Here is a 27,487-nt window from a genome sequence, read left to right on the forward strand (position 1 = left end):
TCTGTCACTCCTATGCAGGCCTCCTCTTTTGAATGCCTTGTCTGCAGGTTCTCTCTCTCCCCTAGCACTCACTCACTCACTGTGGCTACTATCTATCGGCCACCTGGTCAGATTTCATCCTTGCTCTCCAAGTGGGCGGACCTCTCCTCCACAATCCTGGACTCAACTCCTCCTTCTTGGAGACTTCAACATCCACCTAGATGCCTCCTCTCCTCCATCTGGACTCTTTCACAACCTCTGTGACTCTCTCTCACTATTCTCCCCCTCTGTCCCGACTCATTCTGCAGGGCACCCTCTTGATGTTCTGATCTCCTTAGACCTTCCCCTCTCTGTCCCTCTCACCACTCCTCTCTCCTGGAGTGATCGCTTTCTCCTCCCCTCCCACATCACCCTCACTACGCCCCAGGCCAAGCCACTTCCATCACTGTCACCCACCTTCTCGGTCATCTGACCTATGAAGTGTGTGTCAGCTGAGGCTTTCGCCGCCACCTTCTCGCCTCCCCCACCACATTGGCGGACTCATCCTGACAGCCATCTCCACTCTGCTATTTCTGATACTCTTGATATCCTTGCCCAAGTCATGAGAATCCGCCTGAAGCCCAAAGCCAAGTGCAACTCCTGGTACGACACCGTCCTCCTCACCCTAAAACGCAAGTGTAGGGTGGGCGAGAGGAAATGGCATGCTTCATGTACATCCTCCGACAAACTGGCCTGCCGTCTGCTGCAAAGGCAATACCGGCTCTGTCCTAACCAAGAAGAGAGCATATTCAAGCCCGCGTCTCTGCAGCATCGAACAACTCAGCTGAACTCTTTAAAATCTGCAAGGAACTGGCCAATCCTGCCGCAGTCTCTACCTCTCCTCTCCCCTCCCAGGCCCTCTGTACGGCACTGACATCTCACTTAATCTCTAAAACTCAGGATCATCCTGCCCTCTCTCTCCTCCTATCCCCTCCATTCCCCCCACTCCCTGCTCTTCCTCTGGCCATTCTGCAGCCACCTCTCCTCCCTCCTCCTCTGCCTTTCCCCTGTTCTCCGCAAACAAGGTTTCTAGACAAGTCCGATCTATGAAAGTCTTGTCGAAACAGGTTCACCCCTGTTCCTCTAAAACTATCAAGGACCACATCGACTCCCTGGCTCCTGCCCTGGCTGCTTTCTGTAATCACTCCTTCGCCATTAGAGTCTTTCCATCCCTCCTGAAGCACTCCCTTGTGCGCCCTCTTCTTAAGAAACCCACTGCCGGCCCCTCTTGCCCGGCTAACTATCTCCCAATCTCCATCACTCCCTTCCTGGGCAAGCTCCTGCAGAAACTGGCCATCTCCCAGTTTAATCTCCACACTGAATCTGTTGGTTGTCTCCATGACCATCAGTCTGGCTTTAGAGCTGCCAGAAGCACGGAAACTGCTCTCCTGAACATCCGTGAAGACCTGCTCTCCAATCTTGACTCTAATACCCCTTGCATCGTCATCCTGCTTCATCGCTCTTCTGCCTTTGACACTGTCAACCATGCCATCCTGCTCAACCGTCTCCGTGATAACCTGGGTATCACCAGTAGGCTTTGGTGTAGCTGACTTCTTTCCCCTGCGACCGACCCTCTCAGGTCCAACTTGGGTCCTTCTTCTCCGCTATCTTTTTCTCTACCTGTGGTGTCCCCCAGGGGTCTAACCTCTCCCTCTGGCTGTTCAACCAATACCTGGCACTCCTGGTCCACGGCATCACAGCTCTCTGCCCCAAGTTTCAGTGTTATGCAGATGACACCCAGGTCAATTTCAGGCTACCCTCGGCCGCCTCCTCTACTTCCCTCATCTCTGACCGTCTACTATCCAGCAGTGGTGTGCTGCCAATGACCTCTGTCTTAATGCCAGTAAGACTGAGATTCTCCTCATTGGCATACCCGCTCACTCCTTTCCTGCATCTCTCTGGCCGACCTCTCTTGGCCCTCTTCCTGCTCCCACCTGTGTGGCTAACAATCTCGGGGTCATCTTCGTCTCTACACTCTCCTGTTCTCCTCACATCTCTGATGTCTCTAAGTCATCACACTATCAACTGCACCTCCTCTGAGGTATTCGTCCATTACACACCTTTCGCCAGAAGCTCACTGTCTCCAGAGCTCCTGTTCTCTCTAGGCTGGACTACTGCAACAGCCTCTTTCTACATCTTCCTGCTTCTATCCTCTGCAACTTATCCAGAGCCAGACTGAGAGACTTATCCTTGGCCTCAAGCCCAGGGATCGTATCTCTCCAGGACTAAAATCTCTTCACTGGCTCCCTGTGGCTGCGAGATTAAGTTCAAAACCCTCTGCATCGTTCACAACGCCTTCCTGGCCCTGGGGCCTCAATACCTTCAACTCTCTCTCCCTAAATACCTTCCTTCTCGAGCTCTTCGCTCATCTGCCTGAAACTCCCTCAGGGTCAGCGCTTCTCCAAGCAACGAGTTGGTGGTAGATCTCTTTCTTCGACTGGGGCCTCCCTCTGGAACAGCCTCCCTGAAACTTGAGGAGAATCACCTTCGGTTCCGGAAGCACCTCAAAACCTCTCTTTGCTTCTGCTTTTTCTCCTCCTCTCCCTTGCCGACTTCCTGGCTGACACTGACTTTGCACTGGTTGCCTGGCTGCCCTCTGATCTCGGGCCCAGGTCCCCTCCCCCGCCAGTCGCACTCCTGCAATGCCTTCCTGGCAACCCCACACTTGGGGACTGTTTCTGTATCCCTACAGTCCTACCAACAGCACTTGACACCTGTTGTCTGCACTTACCCTTGCACTTGCCACCTGCTGGCCATACTTTACCTATTGTTATTATTTTCTTATCCCATGTACTGCACTGTCCTCTACCTCTTCCCACCCTGCACTTCTCTCCCCTCCCCTTCCCATATCCTTTCCTTGCGCGATGACGCCTGGCCTAATAGGATCATGGTATGTCTTCCCTCTGTTCCCCTCCCTTGCCTCGTCGCGCCTTGAAACACCTGAGTATAGGCGCGTTATAAATGCCATATCATATCAAGCGTTAACGTCACTTTTCTATTCATTTTCTGTCTTGCATAGATCGTAAGTCCTTAGTCATATTTAGAATAATCAAATTAATTCCCATATAAAGCTCAACGCAGGGTGAAAAGGTTGACGTTGCAAATGAATCTTGGAACGTACCGTGTCTTTTAACAATATAGTCTAGATAATTTAGTTTAAGTAAAACTTGCCTTTCCTTTTTAAAACCGATTTTCTTTTTAACTGCTCCATTTTCCTAAAATCGACCCTCATCCCACCTTGAAAATCTCATTCAATTTTTCAGCTATAGCCACTCTTTCACCTCTATATTCTCCCTGTGATGTGCATCTATCATCCAGCCTAAAAACTGCATTCCGATTCAGTGTATTTCACCCATTTAAAAAAAAAAATGTTTTTGACATTTAAAGCTGAAAAAGAAATGCAACTTTTCCATGTGTGATTTGAATGCAATGTGTTCCAAATTTCAACCTGCTTTGTGAACTGTATGCCTTTGTGATACATTACCTTATACCTGAAACTGTGATAAAACATATGTACATCATTATTAAAACACACAATTATTTGTCATAATCCAAGTGTCATTTTAGGGCACTGAAAAAGATTTTCCTCTTATTTTGTGCGGCAAGGTCGGATTTTGATTCCGTTTGCTGCCTCCTATCCCTTTATTACCTGCTGCTTCTTTCTATCCACTCAGAATTCGAGTAATTGTGGGTTGAGGGAACATTGCAGGGGAAACCTTAACTTTAGTGCTATCTATCCAAATTGAGAAAGTGCTCCTATTCAATTGTTCTTTGGATAAGTTCTTGTAGAAGGTTACCCAAGTGCTTTTCAGTAGTTTATATTGTAATTATCACCCCATTGGTTATTGCTGCTCCATATAAAGATTGTGTGATTTCCTTTGAGATTAAAATAAATAAATATTGTATCCCCACGAACCAGCATGGTTCATGGTCCATTGTGACCCGGGGCATTTGTAAAAGGGGGTGTGAGACGGGTCGGGTATCGGCTCAATTTGAATTAATTGAAAATAAAGAAAAATCATTCTAATCGCGCTCTACATCTAAGGCTAAGGGCGAAGGTCCTGATCCGGTGTGTGACGCCTGGTTGGAATACTTCACATGCAGTGCACCGTTTTAAAAAGAATGATTACTCCCAAATCTTTGGTGGACTCCTTCCCGACTCCAGAAGCAAGATCCCACTCCTCCAAGTCCCCTCATCAGAGTGCAGGACCGAGCAGGCAAGGCGTATCGACCAGGCACTAACCTCTTCATTGGCGTCTGTGAAAAGGAACCAAAACCACAGATCCACGTTAGAGCATGAAGAGTTCTTTGCTGGGAGGGGATACCCTCCCTCGACTGATGCTGTGAAATCCCTTCTAGTGTGCCTCCTTTTGTCAGACCGGGTCTGCAGCTGCTGGATCGTTAAGGCATTCAAGCTTCTTCATCTTCAAAAGGTACCGTGGGACTTGAGGTAATACTTACCTAGAGTCACTCTGCAAGAAGACAGAAGCAGCCTTAAAATAGCCGTGGGCGAATCCTTAATTTGGATTGGTTGATTTGGACAATCGAATATCTTAAACGACAAAGGCAGCAGTATAGGATTGCTGCCACACAGGCTGCCCATTGGCGAGAAACATTCATTTATAGAAAAAGACCTGAAACCTTCTGTTGCGACAAAAAAAGGATTTAATTTCCAATTGTGTATTTTCAAATGAAATATTTTGGATTTTGACAAATTGCCAATTTTGGCTTGTATTCGTTTCACTTCACCAAATATAGAATCTTGTCAATTTTTCCAATTCATAGTCATGATAACATCTTCAGAATTATTTTTATAGTACCCTTAGAATCCTCAAAGTCGTTCTGCCACTCCTGAGTTGCTAAGGTGGTAATTTGTGTGATTGGATGTTGACCCAAACAGGTTTGCCCAGGCCTAAAGAGAACCTTTGTCATAGGGATGAGGCAGGTAGTTCGGGCAAGCTGGGTGGGGGCTTGGCAGGCCTGGCATAGGCACACAAAGAACCCATAAAAAAATCCCTCCTTTTATTCCTACCTAGTGTTTGTAGTAACTTCCTAGTTACCACTTCCTGTTGCTAAACAGGAAATGCATGATAACTCATGAGCTCTCTAGTGTTTGGGTGTGGTTGGCTATATAAGCCACACCCAAGAGTCTTCCAGTGCTCCGTGTTGCTTACTGTGAGCTGTATCAGCAACACACTTGCCGTGCTCTGGATCAGCCAGCATCTGCTTACCTGCTCCGGATCATCCTGCTTCTGCTTAACTTCTCCGGATCATCCCGCTTCTGCTTAACTGCTCCGGATCATCCTGCTTCTGCTTAACTGCTCCCGATCATCCTGCTTCTGCTTACCCGCTCTGGAGTATTCAGCTTCAGCTTACCTGGTTCTTACTCCACGCCGCAGCTATCTCCAGTCAAGAGGGGACTTCTACACCGGCACCTGTAAGAACAAAGAACAGCGTTAATACGCGCACATCAGTAATGCTGCGCTTACTCACTGAATCTTCCTGCGACGCTGGAATCTAGGTTAGTTGCACAAGCGCACAAACCCCTGTAAGAACGAAGAGACATTCATTGCGCTCGCTCCTATAACGCGGACACTTATTTCACTGTGCTCTCTCACTCTACGCGGTGCATACTTACCAAAAGCCTCTGTGCAAACTTACCTAACCACCGAGGCGCTAATACCACATAATGTCTCCTGCAAGGGAAAGGGAGAGACATTACCAGGCACTCCCGAATTGAAGGCGTTGCGCAAACCTACCAGCAGCTAGCTTCTACACGCAGCGCTACTCGCCCACAAAAATACCTGCAAACAAAGACAATACGGACAACTTTGAACACTCAACATTCTCTGCGCAACGTTCACTTGTGGGAAGGACTTTCTAGCCAGTGAAGAAACTGGCACCTTGAACTCTCGGCCTCGCTGTGATGGCATAAAACAGCCTTTTGCATCTGAACTCAGCCTACAGACTTTGGCACCAATCACATGAATGAATCGCGCCCCTGCAAATGCAGGATGGAGTGCACACCCTACTAAAGATCAACGTAAACCCATAGGGGGACATCACAGCACACAGTAAAGGGAAGGGAAGGGAAGGGCCCAGGGGAATCGGGTGAATTCAGGTCTGAGTGTACACCTTGCATTTGACAGGTATTCCTCCGGGTGAAACAAGGGAAGTGAAGACTTGGGGTCAAGGGAGGCTCGTCCATCACTTCTGCAGAGAGTGTGACAGAACACAAAGCCATCCTCAATACCGCTGCCCGAGCGATGGAAACCTCCGAGGTAGACCAGCTTTCTCTATTGTTAGGTGAACTACGGGCCGAGGTGCATGCAGCCCGCTCAGAGACAAATGCCTTAAGGCGCAAACTGGTAGTCAATAGGGACAAAACAGACTATTTGGCAAGACAGCTCCTACAGACCCAAGCTGGTCTAGCGCCCCTACCAGGTGGAGTTCCACAGGAGCAGCCTACAGTGGTACCTGTAGCCACACCCGTTCAGGTATTGCTTCTAGGCAACATCCCTTTTGCACCCCCGGAACGCTTCCCTGGGGATCCCAAGAAATTTGGAGCGTTCATGAATCAATGCCGGCTACATTTCATATGCAAACCAGACACCTTTCTGAATGACCAAGCTAAAGTAGCTTCTGTCCTCTCCTATTTAGGAGGGCACGCGGCAGACTTGTTTGTCCCGTTAGTGCTTAGGGACGACCCTTTACTGAAAAATTACCCAGGTTTTCAGCGTGAACTGGTAAAACTATTTGCCCATCGGACTCGAGGTCAGGCCCTGGATGAGCTACTCTCTCTGCGATAGAGTGGTCAGGATTTTATCTCATATGTCGCCACATTCAATCGCTTAATAGCCGAATCAGGTTGGCCAGAAGAGAAACCAATAATGTTATTTTATCGAGGACAGAGAGGAGAATTAAAATATGTCTTGGCGCAAGTAGTTAATCCTGCCAGTTTCTTCACTGGCTAGAAAGATTGCAGTGAATACATCACCCTAACTATGCAACTAGACCACCGGTTACAGGATTGAAAGGTTGACCGAACCAGATCAGAGCATAGACCAGTGTATGTCCGACCAAAGGAAGCATCCCATCGACAGGACTCAGAAATACACTCAGAGCCCATGCAATTGGGTGTTCTCAGGGGATCACTCACCAAGGCTGAGAGAGAACGGAGGCATCAAGAAAAACGTTGCTTATATTGCGGCCATTCTGGTCACTTCCTCCGGAACTGCATGAGTAAACCCCCACGGAAGACAATGGGGGTACTAGATAACATAGTGGAAGACACAGGTGCAGTAGTGGAAAACTCCAACGCCCGGCAGATGTAGAGGTTGGTCTGTCGAGCCAGGAACGGAGCACTCAGATCTCACATTTCAGTATTCCTGTGGTTTTGGAAGACCCTTCACAGCCCACCCGAATGCATGCCCTCAAGGCATTCATAGACAGTGGGATTCATAGACAGTCGGGCTATTGGGAACTACCTGGACATAAACACCGCAAAGACCTTGGGTTTAGCATTCCACCGTAAAGACACCGCAGAAAGCGTGACAACTGGATGGCACACTACTCCTTTTCGTGACCAGTAACAGTGTACTTCCACCATCGCCTTAATCTTCCAAGATGGCCACAGAGAAAGTATTAGATTCGACCTTATCGCTGCACCCCAATTCCAGCTGATTCTTGGGATACCGTGGCTAGAGACGCACAACCCAAAGATAGATTGCCGAGCTCGAACCTTACTCTTTTCCACAGAAAGCGCCTCTTGTTACGACATCAAAGGGATCAAAAGAAGCCCATTGTTAGCTTCACAGGAAAAGATAGCAGATTTAGGCTTGGTGGGCACTTTACCAGAGGAATACCAGGAGTTCCAGGATGTGTTCGCAAAGGGGCAAGCTAATACACTACCACCACATCGAGTTTACGACTGCCAGATTGACCTGCAACCAGGGTCACAAGTACCGTGCAGCCGCATTTATGCATTAACCGAGGAAGAAAACTCATCTACGGACCTACTTGGATCAATACCTGGCCAATGGCTTCATTAGGCCATCTAAGTTACCAGCCGCCTCCCCACTCTTCTTCATACCGAAGAAAGAGGGGGACTTAAGAACGTGTATTGATTACCGGGCCCTAAATCAAGTGACCATAAAAAATAAGTACTCGCTACCTCTGATACAGTACTCATAGACCAGGTGAGTAAAGCGAAGATTTTTCCCCAAGCTAGACTTACGCGGCGCATATCACCTGGTACTCATGAAGAAAGGGGACGAGTGGAAGGCTGCGTTCCGTACCCGCTATGGCTTGTACGAATACCAGGTCATGCCCTTTGGGCTTTGCAACACCCCGGCTGCATTCCAGCATTTTATGAATGATGTGTTACGGGAACTCCGATGTCAGCGCAGTCGTCTACATCGATGACATTCTGATCTACTCCACCACTCCCCAAGAGCACGTAACCCATGTGCGAGCTGTACTCCGAAAACTGCGTGAAAACCAAATGTAAGCAAAGCTAGAAAAATGCTCCTTCCACGTCACCGAGGTGGAGTTTCTGGGATATGTACTGACACCGCAGGGGATCAAGATGGACAATAGAAAAGTGGAGGCAATCCTCACTTGGTCCTCACCCACGTCTGTAAAGGGAATACAGAGTTTCCTAGGGTTTGCAAACTTTTATCGACGCTTCATACCAGGATTCTCACATATTGTACATCCAATAACGTCCTTGCTGCGCAAACACCGAAAGTTTAAATGGACACCAGTGGCAGAAGCGTTCCGAGCTCTCAAGGAAAAATTCACCTCAGCCCCAATTCTGCAACACCCACAGCCCGAATTACCGTACATCGTGGAAACGGACGCTTCAAGCATTGCCATGGGGGCGTATTGTCTCAACAAAATTCTGAAACTGGATGCCTTCACCCCATTGCCTTTTGGTCAAGGAAATTTTACCCAGCAGAATTAAACTATGCAATTTCCAAGAAAGAACTCCTAGCAATCAAAAGCGCACTGTGTGAATGACAACATTACTTACAAGGAGCAAAACACACCATCACAATAATAACAAATCATCGGAACTTGCAAAACTTACGCTCTGCAAAAGCTCAGTCTTCTAGGCAGCTCAGTTAGGACCTATCCTTAATGGAATATGACTTTGTAATCATCTACGGCCCCAGAGTTAAGAACGGGAACGCGGATGCGTTATACCGCATTGGCACAGAAGAGGAAGTCTACAATGGCCCTAAACCGGTGGAGATCATATCCCAGCCATAAAATTCTCGGCACCTGCATTGGCCCATCGCCGTTAAATACTCTGCAGGAAACAATAAAAGAAAATATGTCTGAAGAAGACCTACTGGCTTGCGACACGAAGGGAGATCAGTTCACCATTCAAGACAAACTACCATATGACCAAAAACGCCTCTACGTTCCCACTAAGGATCTGCAACAAGCAATCATATCAGACTACCACGACTCGCTGTTAGAAGCCCATCCGGGTATAGCTAAAACCATGAAGAAAGTAAGCAAATCTTATTGGTGGCCAACTTGGCGAGAAGATATTGGCACCTGTGAGGTGCGTACACAATACAAAACATCCAGGCAAAAACCAGCCGGCCTCCTTCAGCCAATCACCATTCCGCCAGCACCCTGGCACACAGTATCAATGGACTTCGTCACTGATCTACCTCCTAACTCAGGTTATAATACCATCCTCGTAGTAGTGGACCTCTTCTCCAAAATGACCCATTTTATATCTCTAAAGAGTATTCTCTCAGCTCAGACCCTGGTGCAGGTTTTACTAGACCTAATCATCAAGTCACATGGATTGCCTACCATAATAGTTTCTGGCAGAGGCAGCCAATTTGTATCTCGTTTTTGGAAAAGATGTTGTGCCCTGGCAAGAGTAGAAGTCTGTCTGACTTCTAGTCACCACCCTCAAAGGGACGGCCAAACCGAACGCACAAACCAGACCATGGAACAGTATCTGCGCTATCTATTACACCAAACAAGCCAAAGCTGGACAGAAAGTCTATGGATGGCAGAGTATGCCTACAACAACTCCACATATTCATCAACCCAAGCAACACCCTTCTTTACCATATATGGTCGAAACCCCAGAATGTCGGTCTACGATCCGCCAGAAAAAATTGAAACGCCTGCAGTAAAGAATCTAGATGCCAGCATCATAAAAGCAGCCAGAGAAGCCAGCAGGAACCTACAGCAAGCCAAAGAAACACAAAAAAGAAACGCTGTTCGCCATCAACAAAAAGCCCCAGATTATCAAGTGGGTGTCATGATGCCTGCCCCCGGGGATCCAGACCAAGTCCAGCAACCCCGGAAGCAGGCATCAAGTTACCCCAAACAAGCCCAACAACGCCTGCTAGGGGCTATTTGGGTGCAGTCCTGGTGCCTATGGCACCAGGCTCATAGATTAAAACTTACCTGATGCAGACTATGCTGCAAACATACCTGATGCAGACCATGCTGCAAGAGCTCCAAGCCAAACAAGGCTTGGAAGGGACTACTTTAGCTAGGGATTATTTTTTTTACTCGGGTGGGGCTGGGGAGGAATACTTACCTGGGACTACTTTGGAAGCTATTTAAACCACGCCCGAAGAGCAGCACACGCTTTGCGTTATTCTGCATCCAGCAATGCAACGCTCACCGTGCCTGCAAGTCTGCATCCAGTCTTCTGCCACGCCCGCCTCGAGTTTGGAGCTCCTAGAAAAAGGGACAAAAGGTTAGAACAAGAGGGGTCTTGAGGGGGAAGACTGTCGTGGGTATCGGGCAGGTAGTCGAGGCAAGCTGGGTGGAGGCTTGACAGGCCTGGCATAGGCACACAAAGAACCCATAACAACAAATCCCTCCTTTCATTCCTTCCTAGTGTTTGTAGTAACTTCCTGGTTACCACTTCCTGTTGCCAAACAGGAAGTGCATGATAACTCATGAGCTCTCTAGTGTTTGGGTGTGGCTGGCTATATAAACCACACCGAAGATTCTTCCAGTGCTTCATGTTGCCTACTCTGAGCTGTATCAGCAACACACTTGCCGTGATCTGGATCAGCCAGCATCTGCTTACTTGCTCCGGATCATCCTGCTTACCCGCTCTGGATCATCCTGCTTCTGCTTACCCGCTCTGGATCATTCAGCTTCAGCTTACCTGCTTCTTACTCCACGCCGCAGCTATCTCCATTCAAGAGGGGACTTCTACACCGGCACCTGTAAGAACAAAGAAGAACAGCGTTAACACGCGCACATCAGTAATGCTGCGCATACTCACCGAATCTTCCTGCGATGCTGGAATCCAGGTTAGTTGCACAAGTGCACAAACCCCTGTAATAAAGGAGAGACATTATTAATTGCGCTCGCTCCAATAACACAGACACTTATTTCACTGAGCTCTCTCTCTTTACGTGGTGCATACTTACCAAAAGCATCTGTGCAAACTTACCGAACCACTAAATCTCCAGTAGCGCTGAACCCGGACTCGAGGCACTAATACCACATAATTTCTCCTGCAAGGGAAAGGGAGAGACATTACCAGGCACGCTCCAATTGAAGGCGCTGCGCAAACCTAGCAGGAGCTAGCTTCTACACGCAGCGCTACTCACCCACAAAAAAAGGCAAACAAAGACAATACGGACAATTTTGGACACTCAACATTCTCCGTGCAACGTTCACTTGTGGAAAGGACTTTCTAGCCAGTGAAGAAACTGGCGTCTTGAACTGTCGGCCTCGCTGTGAAGGCATAAAACAGCGTTTGGCATCTGAACTCAGCCTACAGGCATTGCCAACAATCACATGAGTGAATCGCGCCCCTGCAAATGCAGGGTGGAGTGCACACCATACTAAAGATCAAGGTAAGCTCATAGGGGGACATCACAGCACACAGTAAAGAGAAGGGAAGGGGCCCAGGGGAATCCGGTGAATTCATTTCTCAGTGTACACCTTTTATTTGACAGGTATTCATCCGGGTGAAACAGGGGAAGTGAAGACTCAGGGTCAAGGGAGGCTCGTCCATCGCTCTTGCAGAGACGCAGGTGAGTGTGACAGCCTTCTATGAAGTCCCTGAAAACATTTTACCTACAAAAAGCATAGTACGCACTTGTTACAGAAGAATCCTCTGGAACTCTGATAGCTTGTGCCTTATCCTGTTCTGCCTACAATTGGCCACTGATGCCCGGTGTCCCCCTCTGACTCGGACAATCTCATACCTAGATAGGAAAGGACTTCTAAAGCATAAGGCCTCTCTAAAGAAAGAGGGTAAAACAAGTGTTTGTTTATTTTAAGTTGTTTTTTATAATGCAAGTATAATACCAGAGTTCGTTTCCAAGCATGGATCCGCGATTCAAACCTCTGTTGCTCTGCGTGGTCTTGCTTCTAAGACCAGCACGTTGCCCCTGTGCTAGCCTCCGCTCACAAAGTGGTTACCTGTTTCTGTTGGTTTTGTAACTTCATGTTTTTCCTGAAACAGAATATTCTACAAAGGTTACTACAAAGTGATTTTTACTTAACTTGAATTGCATACTGACATTCTATAAGTCTCGTTACACTGTGGTTTACTTACCAGTAGTATTGGATTGGTTTTAAATTGTGTTTGCTAATTGTGATAGTACTTGCCTTTCTGAAGATTTCGCTTTGCCCCTGTATACATATATAATAAACCAATATTTCCATATACCAGAGTGCATAAGTGTTTCTCTGGACCATATGTATGCTACAAGATGTGTGTACCTTTCTATATCCCCATCTCCCTTCTAAAATAAGTCTGGCTACTCTGCCATTATTACTACCCTTATATGGAGTGGTACAGGCCTATACCAGAAGATGGAGTTTGTATTGCAAAGTAGAGAGTCTTATAAAGTCCTAAATAGCTGGACTTTAGAAAAACGACTTAACAGTTTACTTACAGGATGTCTCCTCAGTGTTGCTAGGGACAAACCGGACTATCCTGCTTACCCAGACTATCCTGCTCTGCCACGGATTCCTTGGCGCCGGCAGGGTGTTTCACGCATGCCTCAGGCAGCACTGCGTAAGCAGACTATCGTTTCAACCGTCTAGCTTTATGAATCTTAGATCTGAGGAGCTTACACGCTCAACATCTATTCTCCTGTTGGTCTCTTGGACGACAGTTACACCCGTCGTGTGTATCTTTCTCGAGGAATTTTTTGTTGCATGCAGGGCAAACATTCAATGGAGTATTTACCATGGTTGAAACTGGTGGGCAGTGAGCCAGATATTAATGGGGAAATATAGAGACATTCTCCTATAAAATACAGAAGTGTATATCTTTTCCCCTCCTCGCCCTACTGTGTAGGACGAAGGCTGTAGATGTTGTAGGCTGTCAAGCACTGATCCTCTGGAACCTACAGAGCCGCGTGTGGTGATTGGCTCGCCAAACAGTAGGCTCCGACGAGCGGGTTCGGTGAGAAGGACTGCAACAAAGTATAAGTATTTATCTATATAAAGTAACACTCGATCACAAGTTAAGATTATACTAATTGAAGAACTCCATGTAATGCAACAAACCCAATGGTGGGGAAAAGAATGAGGAACTTCACGTATGAAGGATCATGGGTACTATACACGTCACAATAGGGATAGTATTACGGAAACCCGCCACCCCCTCTCGAAGTCCTGTTTACGACTTCGAAAAGAAATCATATAATACACTGCACCAACAACCAGATGTAGGCCTATGCAAAGCAGAAGCCAACGCACAGAGACACAGCCCCTACTTACTTGATTTCTGAGGTGGGATTAAACCCTGGGAATTGCAGCTGATGGACTGACTAATGAATGTATTCATGTGGGGAAAGAAAAGTATATCTTTGAGATAACTATTGCCCAGATTTGAGAAAGGCACGGGTTGCCTTAGCACATGTTATCCATATGGGCACTTTCACAAGATTGTCATTATAAAATTAAACGGAACAAGTTTGAGTTAAAAATAAGTGGGGCTCAGTAATTTATGAGAAACAAGTAAGCCTGTTTAGAACGGAGGTTGGGTTTCTTTTCCCTCCGAATATCTCATAAGCGTGACATGGAACCAATAAAGGTTTTAGGACCAAGTCGCAGGGCCCAAGTAGTTGATATCAATGAAACCCATTGAATTGAACAATTTCTATATAAAATAACACTATCACAAGTTAAGATTATACTAATTGAAGAACTCCATGTAATGCAACCAACCCAATGGTGGGGAAAAAATTGAGGCACTTCACGCGTGAAGGATCATGGGTACTGCACACGTCACAGTAGGGATACTATTACGGAATGCCCCTCTATGTCCTGTTTTCGACTTCGAAAAGAAGTCATGCAATACTCTGCAGCACCCACCAGATGTAGGCCTATGCAAAGCATGTGATTCTAAGCAGATCCACAAGCCTCAGAAATTTATTTAAATTTATACATTTATATTTATATATATAGATAGATATACACACACACACACACTTACAGCCTTTTCTCTTTCGGGATATCAAAGGATGCTGCCATGTTCATAAGCGTTGGTAAGCAGTGTAAATGGTGACTGTGAGAGTGTGGAAGGATTGTATTTGCCTAGAAAGAAAAAAAGTACAGGTTAAAGGTTAATTGAAAAATTACATGATTTTTGAAAATTTTGTAAATATGGCCAGTCACCTTTTTTCACTCGTGCGTTATGGTTACAATAACTTTTCACACATCATACTACATATCAAAAGGCCAACATAGATGTTTGTCCGAAGCCGCCCTGCCCGCCTGTTCTCACCGCTAAAGGGAGCTGTTGCCTTGTGCATACAACAATAGGACTTCAAGTTCATCTTCCAGGTGAACAAAATGTGTATTTCAACAATGCTAACATACAATTAGCTGCAGAAAAGGCACAAGACAGGGCTAACAGCATAATACAAGTTACATGAACTAAGAAAATATATACATTACAAAAAACAAATTCATTTGATTAAGCACTATTCCTCTAACAAAATTAATGACTTTTTTTAACGTACTCAAGTATTATGTAATTATTCATTATAATATTTCTTGTTATGTATACCAATAATATTCATGTAGTTTTTAAACATTGACTTCAATTCACTTTATTTTATGATCTTATGTCTACTTCGAGTTATGCTGCACGTGAATTTTATTACTCCGACATCCCTCAGCATTATATATTTGAGTCCAAAACACGTATGTAGAATCATAGACAATGAGGAGCAGATACACCAATTACATGTACTATGTTGAACTTTCAACGGATACTGTGAGATTTTGTTTGAAGTTACTACTCCTCCGTGTAAAAGGAGCAAGATCCTTCACTTATTTTTTTCTGTTATCTTAAATTACGTTAAAATACACAACATATTATATTTACACTCTGAAAACGTCTTACGTAATGCACGTTAGCCTGTGTACACAGGCATTTCGACTAGTTTTATATATAAAAGTTAAAAGAAAGAAATTACTATTTCTCTAAAACACAGATATATTCATGCATTTACATATTTAATATATTACATTAGCTAAAATGTACACTACATTTCAACATTCTATAAACTATTCTGTATATATTATCAGAAGATCATTAAGCAATAATCAATGACTTGCTTGGCCACAATACATTGTATCCAAAATGCATCAGTTCCAATTCTATATTATATACAAAGTATCTCAGCAACTTAAGGGGTATTGGGTTATGGATTTGCTTTTTACATGTTCCGCAACATTGGCATTTCCCTCAATTTTTGATCTGGTTCACATTAGCTCTAAAATTGGTAGCTGATTCAACCTAAATGACAAATGAACTTATCCTCATATTAGGAGGGACTTTAAATAAATAAGGATGCAGCCTGATATAATCAGGCGCACATTTATAGCCACGAGCCATCGATAGATTGCAGTACATATCCTTAAAAGTTTTTTGAGAGAGAGATATTCCTGTTGCCAGGTAATGTTCCAATAGTCTCACAGAATTCCTTAACGTTATCATTACATGTTCTAAACATGGTCACAGCGTATACCCTTATTTCTATAGCTATGAATTCATTTATATGCCTTTCCATCTGCTTATAAACGTTCAAGCATAGGACACTTATGTTTAGTAAGGTATGTAATGATGTAAGACCTAATTCAATGCATATAGTATAAACTGATGCAATGTGGAATCGTATTTCTGATGATTGTATCTGCTTAGATTCACATGCTTTGCCTAGGCCGATACCTAGTGGTAGATGCAGAGTATTGCACATGTTTTCAAAGTTTGAAAATGGACGTCGACTGGGCGTGTTTATATTATCCCTAGTGTGACATATACTGTACCCATGATCCCTCAGGCATCGAAGTCCCTCAGATTGTTTTCTTTCTGACATGAAGGAGTATGCAGAGTATGCATGGAGAGTAGGTAAATTGTGATGGTGTGAAACATCTAGGATTACCCTAGAACCTTCAACTCCAAGGGGGGGAAGGGCGGCACATGTAAATCAAAGCAGAAACAAGCATCAGAAATAGGATTCCGGTAAGTAATGTATGCCTTCTGAGGCCTGTGGATCTGCTTAGAAGCACATGCTTTTCATAGATTAGCAAGCAATATTTGGATATGGTAGGGGTTTTTTGAAGGTAGAAGGATCCCTACGTGCGTTCCAGCGTTAGGCCTGGGGGAGCGGTATGTGCGAACTCCCAAACACACAAATCACCCACTCAGCTACAACACAGGAGCGACAAAAGACTTTAGGTAAGTACTATGCTCAGCCACACAGTACATCGGCAGTGAAGAAGAAATTGCATACAGACACCTTAACAATGCAGCAGCTTGGGGGGGGAGGGGTGCACACAAATCTCCCAGACCAGTTCATTAACAGAGCGTTCCCCTTTAATCTGATTTGGGGAAACTTGGATGCATAGTCGTGGCATTGTGTGTTCTATTGTGTAGCAAAGAGATCCAGGTCTGGAAACCCCCAATTTGTGAAGACGTCATGTAGGACGTTGGTATTCAACTGTCACTTATGTTCTGACAGGAGTTGTGCACTTCTGCTTAGTACACCTGCTAGAGAATTGTGTTCCCCTGGAACGTGTTGCGCTAGGAGAAACATGCGTTTTAGTGCCTACAGCCAAATGTGCGCTAGTTTAAAACAGCTCTGAGGAGTGTGCGCCTCCCTGCTCGTTTGTTTAGAGCATGGTGCTGTCTGTTAGTATGAGCACTGTTTTCTCTACTAGCTGCTGTCTGAATGCTTGTAGAGCTTTAAAGACTTATAGCAATTCTAGACGGTTGATATGTTTTTTGGCGAATACTTGTGTCCACACCCTGTGTGCAGTCTGATAGAGAAAATTAGCTCCCCGCCCTGCTAGCAATGCATCTGTAGGGAGAGTGGCCTCGATTGCTGGGGTGTTGAACAACTTGTCCTTTAAAAGCTTTTTCTTAGTCCACCACTGCGGAGATGGAACCAGAAGATGTGAAACCACAAATAGATCGTCCCACAGACCGCTTGCTTGCGAACATTGTTTCATTAGCCACTCTTGCATTAGATGCATGCAGAACCAGGCATACAGCACAAGGTAAATGAAGGAAGCCATCATTCCCAGAAGGCACAAAGCCTTTCGCACAGTTACCCAATGACCAGCTATGTATTGAGGGATTTGAAATAGCATGTTTTGCACCCTCTCGTTGGAGGGAAGACTAGGCAGTCTTTTGTTTGAATTAGCACCCCATGAAATTGTTTTTCTTAACTGGGCACTAGACTGGACTTTCTCGTTAATGAAGAAGCCCAATTGAAACAGCAGATTGATTGATTGTTGAGTATTTTGCTGACAAAACTGAGGTGTGTTCTTTTATTAGCAAGTCGTCTAGGTAAGGGTACATTACAATGGACTGCATCCGTAGGTGCGCAGTCACTACCGAAAGGGCCTTTGTAAATACTGTCTAATGTCGCCGTGTAATCCCCCGTTTTAGTTGAGGAATAACTTCCTGCAGCGTTGGCATCATGAATTGATGTGGATTGACATGCATGTTTGCAGGGTGCAGGTCTAAGACGGGATGCATCGTTAGATCTTTCTTTGGAACAAGGAAGAACACTGAATAAATACCTTGGTTTTCTTCCAGAGGTGGAACCAGCTCTATCGCTCCCTTTTGTAGTAGTGTTAAAACTTCTTGCAAAATCAAGTGATAATCTGACAACTTTCTTCTTGACCGAGGAGGATGGTGGCGAGGTGTTCTAGGAATTCTATTGAATAACCTCTTGACATGGTTGTTGGTGCCCAGCGATCTGATGTTCTGCGGCACCTACTAGGGAAGAATGGGAGGGTAATTGGACTGACACGTCATTTCCTGTTGGGGGCAGCAGAGCCTTTAATTGCTACAACTATGCTTTGACGTTTACCTCTCCCTAAATCCTTTTTGCGGATACGTTTGAAAGGAGGCAGATTTGTTTTGGGGATTGTAACAAGAAGATGGGGAGGCCCCAAAGCCAGACTGAGGCCCTTGAGAAACATTGGCTCCGAAAAGAACGCTGTGTATCAAAGGTGCCCCGATGGATAAAGGGTTCATTAGAAATTCACCCTAGTGTTTTTAGGGTCTCATGTGCCTTCCTGGTGGTTTCTGATCGTATACTACCTTCCCGAAGAGGACCAAATCATCAATGGGCATGTTTATTAAGGTTGCCTCAGTCTCAGGTTTAAACCCTGAATCCTGATGCCATGAATGGCGTTTGAGCAAGGTGCCCTCAGCTATCACGCTACCAGAAGTGTCTGCTGAATCTAGAGCGTTTTTCTAAATATTTTAAGCTACCAGTTTCCCCTTTGTAGCGATTGTGAGTAGGTGGGACCTAATTAGTTTGGGGATTGAATCCAGTTGTGCATTTCATCCCACTGAGTATTATTATAGCTGGTGTTAGGCAAGATTGTATGCAGTACCCTTTGGGAGCACTACAACAACCCTGACCTCCTGGCTATAGGAACTCAACCTTTGGTATAATGCTTTACTACACAGGTTGGTAGTGTGTTGAGCAGCCAGGCGTATCCCAAGAAGGGTCAATGTGAGCTGTAAGGGAGGTACACAGAGATTCACAGTGACAAGTATTCAAACAAACTCTTACACACAAGGTTTCTTGATTAAACAATTATTAATTTAACATTCCGTTAGATTAAGCCTTCTCCAGAAAGGCAATATAAAATAGTAACACACAAATACACTCCAAAATACACACACTTAATATTTCTAAACCAGTAAGTACCCTTTTGGGATGGCACACAGACACTTCCTACGCCTCAGGTGACTTTAGTAACTAGGACACTGTGGACATTAATATACCACTGGTTGCATTTAAAATTAGACTTAAGAGCATGTCGGGGAAACAGGTTATTAGAACAGAACAAGAGACCACACAAATATTCTGAAACCGGTAAGTACTTTTGAAAAAAAAAATGCAAAGTTAGTTAACCCCTTCCGAGAAGGAAGGCCAAACACAATGTAGGGAAGAAGAGTAATTCAGGGAGCCAGGCAAGGCGAAAGTCAATTGCGCAAAAGTCTAGGTGAGATGAAGCACTTCTTGCAGGTAGGTAAAAGTATTGCACAATGTTTTAGAAGTCTTTGTAGAAAAGAAGAAATCGAAGAATGGCCACAAGCTGATTAGGCTTGCTAGGAAAAGAAGCTGATAGCAACTCTACAAGAGCAACCACAACAAGTCTCAACTGAGAACACGTGTGATTACACAATAGGTAAATTCTCTTCGAATGTACAGTACCTTTGGTTAGAAGAAAAGGGCTGTGGCTGGCTTCTGTTCCTGTGCAGCTCTGCAGATCCTGTGTTCCTGGGTCTCAGTCGTGAGGACAAGAGGGAGGACGTCTGGAGGACTCCTGCACTGCAACAGGGCGGTCAGCGACAGAAAAGGACCAACTTGTATTCAGTGGCACCTTGCGGTTTCAGCTCCTCGCGTCTAAGCAAATAGCAACACTGCAGACTCTTGGCTGTCGAGATGGGCTTTCCTTGCATCTGGGGTACAGCACTCTGTTGAGGTGGCTCAGGCTCGATCAGTCCTGCTTCCTGGGAGTCCAAAGGATCTTTCTGGAGCTCTTGGCCAACTTAAAAGCAACGCACACAAACTGGTGTTCCTCTCCCTGGCTCTATGGTTTCCAGCAGCAACTGCAGTGGAAATTCAACCAGCTTCGAGAGGATGTCCAGGTTGCTTACTTTGGAGTGGATTGGTCCAACCAACTCAAGGGGAGAAGTCATCCTTGCAGGGCTTCTCTAGTCGAGGTGAATTCGGAGCTCCAGCACAGCAGCAGAGCTTCACGGGCAAACCAACGGTACAGGAGTTGCAGCAGGTGTCTCTTCCAAGAAGTTCTTCGGATTCCTTCGGCAGTGGTCGACTCTGCCTTTCAAATCAAAAAGCCTGGCCTTTTATGCAGGTTTCTGTTAAGAAGAATTCTCAGAAATGTGCTAATTCCCTCCACATTAGGGACCCCCAGCAACTTTGCTGGATTTTCAGGACTTGATTTTTTGTCAACCTGGAGAGAGCGAGACCTTTTTTCCCCACTCTCTCACGTATTCAGGGCAGTGGCACAGGGAAGTCTTTCAGAATTCCCAAAGGTTTGAATACCTTCTCTGGGATAAACTGTTTCCAAGAGCAGTAAATATTTACTTTACTTACATTTGTAACTTTCAAGAAACAGCACACACTATGTTACAATAGGGTGCTGGACGGGTTATCTAGTATCCCCCTTTCTCTAGCTTCTCATATAACTTTTTTTATGTTACCCTTTCCTCACTGAATGGCTGATGGCAGTGGTTTCGCTTTAACTACCGTGGTGTGAATTTACCGAGGGCTGCGTTCGCAGCTGCAGTAAAGAACCCAAGGGTACCATTTTTGTCAAAATGGCCCCAGTCTTCTTTTTTCGCCATTTCTCTGTGGAAATGTCCTTGAGATTTGGTCCCATTGTTCACATTGCCTTTGGTGGGATTCACGAGTGAAGCCCGCCTCTGGATCCAGGGTGTCTGGGGTAGGCAGGAAGTGAGGGAAGTGCCCGAAGCTTCCTGTGCTTAGTCTCCTAGGAGACCCAAATGCACTTTGTGATGATTGGCTGGCTGACTGGCCTGCAAGGCCAGCCACCGTGACAGGCAGGCTGGAATGAAAGGGAGAGAACTGTTTAAAAGGCAAGTCTTTTGGCTTGGAAGGCAGAGTCGAGCACTGGACGAAGGAACCAAAGAAGAACTTGAAGAGGACGCCTGCTGCAACTCCTAGACCGTTGGTTTGCCTGGAGAAGCCCTGCTGTAGTGCCGAAACGCCAAGTTCGCATCAACAGAAGCCCCTGCAAAGGCGACTTCTCCCCTTGAGTTGGTGGGACCAATCAATTCCAAAGTAAGCCACCTGGACATCCATCTCAGAGCTGGTTGATCTTCCACAGAGTTGCTGCTGGAAACCGTAGATCCAGGGAGAGTAACACCAGTTTGTGTGCGTTCTTAAATTGGCCAAAAGCTGATCCTCCGAACTACCAGGAAGCAGGACTGACCGAGCCTGAGCCCCCTTAACAGAGTGCGAGACCCCAGAAGCAAGGGAAGTCCATCTCGACAGCCAGGAACTGCGGTGTTGCTATTTGCAGTAGACACAAGGAGCTGAAACACTGAACAGCCACTGAATGTAAAGTTTGCCAGTTGCAAGCTTTGACCGTCCCAGTGCAGGAGTCCTCCGACGTCCTCCCTCTTTTCCCCACGACTGAGGCCCAGGAACAGTGAGATCTGCAGAGATGCACAGGAACAGAAGTCATCAGCTGCATCTTTCTCTTCATTTCTAAGGTACTGTAAAAAGTCTGAGAGAACTTACCTCTTACTGTAGAGTTGCTTGCATCTTCTACTACTCACAAGTCTAATCAGCTTGTGGCCCTACATTTGATTCTTTTCTTCAAAGACTTCTAAAACATTGTGCAAAGACTTTCTACTTACCTACAAAGAAGTGCTTCAGCTTACATAGACGTTTGCCTACTGACTTTGGCTTAGCATCTTCTACTGAATGACTCTAATTGGGGGATCTGAAAGTATTTGCCTGCTTAAGAATATCTTTTCCTTTAACTTATTACTATACGATTCTAAATGCAACAGTGATATATAAATGTCCCCAGCACCCTAGCAATTGAAGTCACCTGAGGGTGTAGGTAGTGGGCCATCCCAAAATCTGATTTAGAGATATTAAGAGTGTGTATTTCATGAAGTGTATTTTGAGAGTTACTCTTATATTGCTCCATTCTGAAGAAGGCTTATTCTAACTGATAAATTAATAATTGTGTATTCAAGAAACGTTGAGTGTAAGAGTTAATTTGAATACTTTAACTGTAAATCTCTGTGTAACTCCACTACAGCTCACATTGACCCCTCTTGAGATAAGCCCGACTGCTCAACACGCTACCAAAACTGTGTAGTACAAGCTTATACCAAAGGTTGGGTTTCCTATACCTGTAGTCAGAGGGCCTGATTCATGGAAGTGTTTTATAATGGCGAAATCCCAAAGGAAAATGTTCCAAGAATCGGTCCCAGAGTTGTTTGTAGTGTTCCCAGAGGGTACTGCATACAAACGTTGCACAACAGTTTCTCCCATTCATTCCAGCCTAGCTGTCAGTCACCCATCAGGGTGGCTGTCCTTGCCGTACAGCCGGCCGGCCAATCACCTAGGAGTGCATCCTTGTCTCCTGGGAGACAAAACACAGGGAGTTTCGGGCACCTCCATTGCTTCCTGCCCCCGCCAGACACCCTGGAGCCAAAGGCGGGCTTCACTCGTGAATCACGCCAAAGACAAAAAGAACAAAGGGACCAAAACCTGGTTTGGTGCGCAGAGTACATCTCAAGAAGGATCTTCTCACAAAGAAGTGGTGAAAAAAGACTAGGGCCATTTTGACAAAAATGGCACCCTTGGATGCTTTACTGCAGCTGCAAACGCAGCCCGCGGTATAAGCACACCACAGTAGTTAAAAGTAAACCACTGCCACCAGCCATTAATCGAGGAAAGGGTAACACACATTTTACACGAGAAACTAGACAAAGGGGATACGATGTAACCTCTCCAGCACCCTATTGTAAGATAGTGTGTGCTGGGTCTAGAAAGTGACAAATGTAAGTAAAGTCAATATCACTTTACTGCTCTTGGAAACAGTAATTTATCCAAGAGAAGGTATTTAAACCTTGGGAAATCTAAAAGACTTCCCTGTGCCACTGCACTGAAGATGCTGTGTGACACAATGTAAAAGATGATGCCTATGGAGTTTGTCAGACTCCACAACTAAAAAATACACAGACAGAAAACTCATAGAATTAAAAGTACAAAGTCCCAAATTTCAGCAAAAGAGATGGGGGTCTCAAATGTGGGAGGACTTTAGCACTGAACTGAAAATTCTCCCTAACAGCTCGCAAGGAAAGTGGTATTGTTTGCTATGCGAGTCAAGTAAGTTCCATCGATGGTCACTTTTGCCCAGGGTAAATAACCTCTTGCTGTCTTTATTGGGTGATGCTTCAGCACTGGACTGTGGTACACATGCCCTTGATTGTGACAAGGATAGTGAGGGTGTAAAGGTGATGGCTTAAAAAAATGTTTATCCTGGGGTTTACTGCACGAATAAGTGGAGGTGTGTAGTTCGAGATAGGGGAATTCTCTTTTTTATAGACTGCAAAAGAGGAATAGCTCGACTCATGGCCTTCTTCTCATTTAAAATATAATCTACGAAATCAGTGTCTTCCACCGTTTCCCAGAGTCTCTATATTAAAATGATTTGCAGTCCTTTTTAACAAGTCATTGAATAGAAGATTAACATCAATGGGGGAAATGTGGCCACACCTCAGGATCAATATCAGGGGGGTATTTAATGATGACGTCTGGTTCATCCTGATTATAGTCATCTGGATCATCATTTCACACATCTTGATCTCCCTCCACTTGATCCTGATAAGTAATGCGAGGATTGCGTGTCAATAAGAGGTTGCCAAGAAATGTCCCCAATAGTATGTGTGGAAGAATGCAGACCCCTTGGGGATTTAGCTAAAGGTTGCCCCATTTGTAAGTGACATTTTTTACGTACTTGGAAAACGTACATGAATGTTATTAAAGAGGAAACCTTGTCCATAAGTGTCCTCAAAACATTCTCTAGACCAGGTCCCCATCTTTGGACACAATAGCCTCAGGGTCTTCTCTAGGTACAACGTTAATTCACCTCCCCTCCCCCGTTTGTTTTCTTTTTTTTATTCAGAGCACTTTTTGACAAACAATTTTTGCTGAAAAAACATCTGGGGGTTAGGTGACAGGGCATAAGGGGTATGGTGAGGTCGTGTATAGGGGAGGGGAGATGGGAGGGAACCCCCAAATAAAAATAAATACAATATTTTCCAGCGAACAATTTTCACCAAAAAGAAAAACGGGCAAAGAATGAACATAAAAGCCTTCTCTAGGTCTTCTTTTGCAGAGGTTGAGATAAAGAGGAGGTAGCCCTAGTATATTCTGTCACCTTCTGTGGGTCAGTGGGTGTGGGAGAGCTGTGTTCCTGGGACTCTACAGGATGTTTATCTTTTCTAGAGTGAGTTTTGTGACAATTCAACGTGTTTCGGCAATGGCGAAACACCCGTCGAGGTACACTAATGCACGCCCACTGGCACCTGTTTGGTTTTATTGCCTTGCGCTAGACGCGGATGCGGAAGTGCAACAGCCATATGGTCTGTAGGCCGCGGGATACCTTCCGCCAACGTGCAACCTTCTTCTCGGGCCTCCAACAAATCCTTCACTAGGATAGTTCATGTCTTTGCTTCCCTTGGGTAAGTATAACCCACCCCCTCTATCTTATCTACGCTGATAAGATAGAGGGGGTGGGTTATACTTACCCAAGGGTATATCAGACCATGCACCTCTAAAATGGAGAATCAGAATAAGCAGGATGAGGGGGTTATGGAGGAATTGAAGGATGGAACAGAGCAGTACTTTCGTAATAAGGACTTGATGGATTAGAAGCAAGTTCTGTGGGAAGCATATAAAGCAGTACTATAGGTGAGAGCTATGGCAGTAATTACTGCTAAACGAAGGGAATGGGCAGGGTATGTGTGGAGAGCAATGGAACGACTAGAAAACCTAGGGAGATGGTGCAGGGCTTTGCGGCGTACTACCAGAGGTTGTACACAACACAACTTACTAAGGGTAGGCAGATATGAGGAATTTAACTTCCGGTGACTCAACTATCAGAGGAAAAGAGAAAGACTCTGGATGGGGGGAGGAGGGATTGTTAGAGGAAGTGCAGGAGGCTATGGCCCGGCTGGGGAGGTGTAAAACCACGGCCCCTAATGGATTCCCATTGGAGCACTGGTTGAAGTTAAAAGAAAAGGTTTCAGGGGCAATGTGGGAAATGCTCCAAGAAGTAGAGAGAGGGGTATGCTCCCACTGGATCGCAGAGAAGCCACTTTTATTGGTAATACCCAAGGAGGCGAAACGACAGGAGTATTGCTGCTCCTATAGACCAATATCTCTAATCAACATATAAACTAAAATTCTGCCCAAAGCCCTAGCCAATCGGCCGAGTATAATTATACGAAATGTTGTCAAGGAGGACCCATGTGGTTCCATTCTGAATAGGTTGACTAGATTAAACATAAAACACCTTCATAAGATCTTGGGGGGAGCAAAAAAGTTATTGAATGGCCGTACCCAATTGTGGTCCTGCGCCGATGGGCTTTGGAGAGGAATTTATAGGGTGGGTCCAGGTGCTGTACAACAGCTTGACAGCCCGGGTGATGGTCAAATACATGGTCTCCAAGAGGTTAGCACTGGGCCGCGGCCACCAGGCAAGGAGGCCACTCTCGCCCATGTTGTTCGCTCTGGCCTTGGAGACCCTGGTGGATTAGATAGGGGGGACCCAGACTGTTGGGATTTGTGTGGCCCGGGGGAAGGAGGAATGGATATCAATGTAGGCGGATGATAACCTACTTTATGTAACCAACCCCGAGAACTCTGTGCCAAGAATTATGAACATTCTAGAGGAGTTTGGCTCATACTTCGGATTGGTATTCAACTGGAATAAATCCTTCCACTGCCTGCTGGAATGGCAGGAGGGTGGGGGGAGAATAGCCAGAGGCAATACCAAACAGGAAGCTTTCAGTGCCTAGGTATACAACCCCACAGGGAGGAATCCTTTGCCAAACTGAATCTTTTCCCTGAAATTAAAAGATTTGAGCAGAAGACCAACCTTTGGATGACTCTTCCGATCGCCCTCATGGGCACAGTGACATTATATAAGATGCCGCCGTCTGATTTCAACAAGACCAGATGCGCCAGTCTGTAGCAACTGATTGGATAGGCAGCCTGCATCATCCACTAGAAGAGCACCGGAGGTGAGAGCAGGCCCAAAGAAGGCACACAAACAAGGCACCTGTCCTGTGCCTGGTATCACTCTCCTGACCCGCCTGGAGCAGGAGCTCCCTGGCCCATCGAGGACTGCAGGTGCAGCTCCAAACACCACTAGCTGAGTGGTGGCCCATTGTAAGTAAGCCTGCAAGGCTTAATCCATATAAGCGCCCCCTCAGCGAAGCTGTTCCTGTGTGCAGCCCGAATTTGATTATTTGCAAAAATCTTATTTGCCACGATTCCTGACGGCAGAATCCTGCCAGATCTTGCCGTGCCCTGACCCGACCAGCTACGGAGTACGAAAAAGTGACCAATGCACACTGTATTAAGGTTACATTGAATACTGTACTGTCCAAACATGCCTGTGGACTTCTTAACAGTATGTACTGCATAGCCATCAATGGTGACCTTGCAAGATAGCATCTAGGTCTCCCAGCATTTGCTGTTCCCTGCATGAAATAATTCAATATGCTTCTAATCATGATTTGTGTTCCATAGCCACCAGGAAGTCTACCTATGCTATTGGTTTTTAGTATCCAAATCCGCTACCTTGCTTACAGCCACAGCACCGTATATGTATTACTACTAATGCTGCTCATTTATCTGCTTGCCATGTACGCCACTATGTTTAGATAGTATTGACATCGTCATCATGCCAAGATAAGGGCTTTACCCCTACTTTAGATCTAAATTGTTAACTAGTACTGCCTCACTCACTTGACAGATTGCAGCTATTAGATGAGCCTGCATACTCTCAGCACATCTAATATAATAGCGTAAATTCTATATCAGTATGCACACCCTGCCTCTTCTGACCTGCTTGCTAGGCATCGTTTTCACCCTTCTCAAAAGCACTCAGAACACGCACAGATCAGTGGTTGCCAGCCACGTCCACTATCAACCAGAACACTGACACCATGAACCACCTACCCAGTCTCACACATCATACTTCGCATACAGCCATGCACACATCCTCACATAGTTCTAGACAATGTAGACTTGGGACTCGCACCAACCTGAAGAATGTTGCTACCGTACCTATTCTTATTGCACTCGGAAACTCCCACCTAGGATCATGGAACGCCTATTGAGTAAGCGACAGATTCCACCGCGCCACAGTCTGCAACCACACC

General features: G+C 45.6%; 1 protein-coding gene across 2 annotated transcripts in view; it reads right to left on the reverse strand.

Annotated features, from left to right (window-relative positions):
* Positions 1-27,487, reverse strand: part of RICTOR (RPTOR independent companion of MTOR complex 2) — a 1,615,046-nt gene that overhangs the window by 1,010,215 nt on the left and 577,344 nt on the right. For both annotated transcript variants that reach the window (XM_069627164.1, XM_069627163.1), the window contains exon 16: positions 14,480-14,580. In XM_069627164.1, coding sequence (XP_069483265.1) covers positions 14,480-14,580 — 101 coding nt within the window. The remainder of the gene's footprint in view (positions 1-14,479; positions 14,581-27,487) is intronic.

The sequence above is a fragment of the Ambystoma mexicanum genome, chromosome 6p (assembly GCF_040938575.1).
Source record: "Ambystoma mexicanum isolate Mex_15411 chromosome 6p, UKY_AmexF1_1, whole genome shotgun sequence".
Lineage (NCBI taxonomy): Eukaryota > Metazoa > Chordata > Amphibia > Caudata > Ambystomatidae > Ambystoma > Ambystoma mexicanum.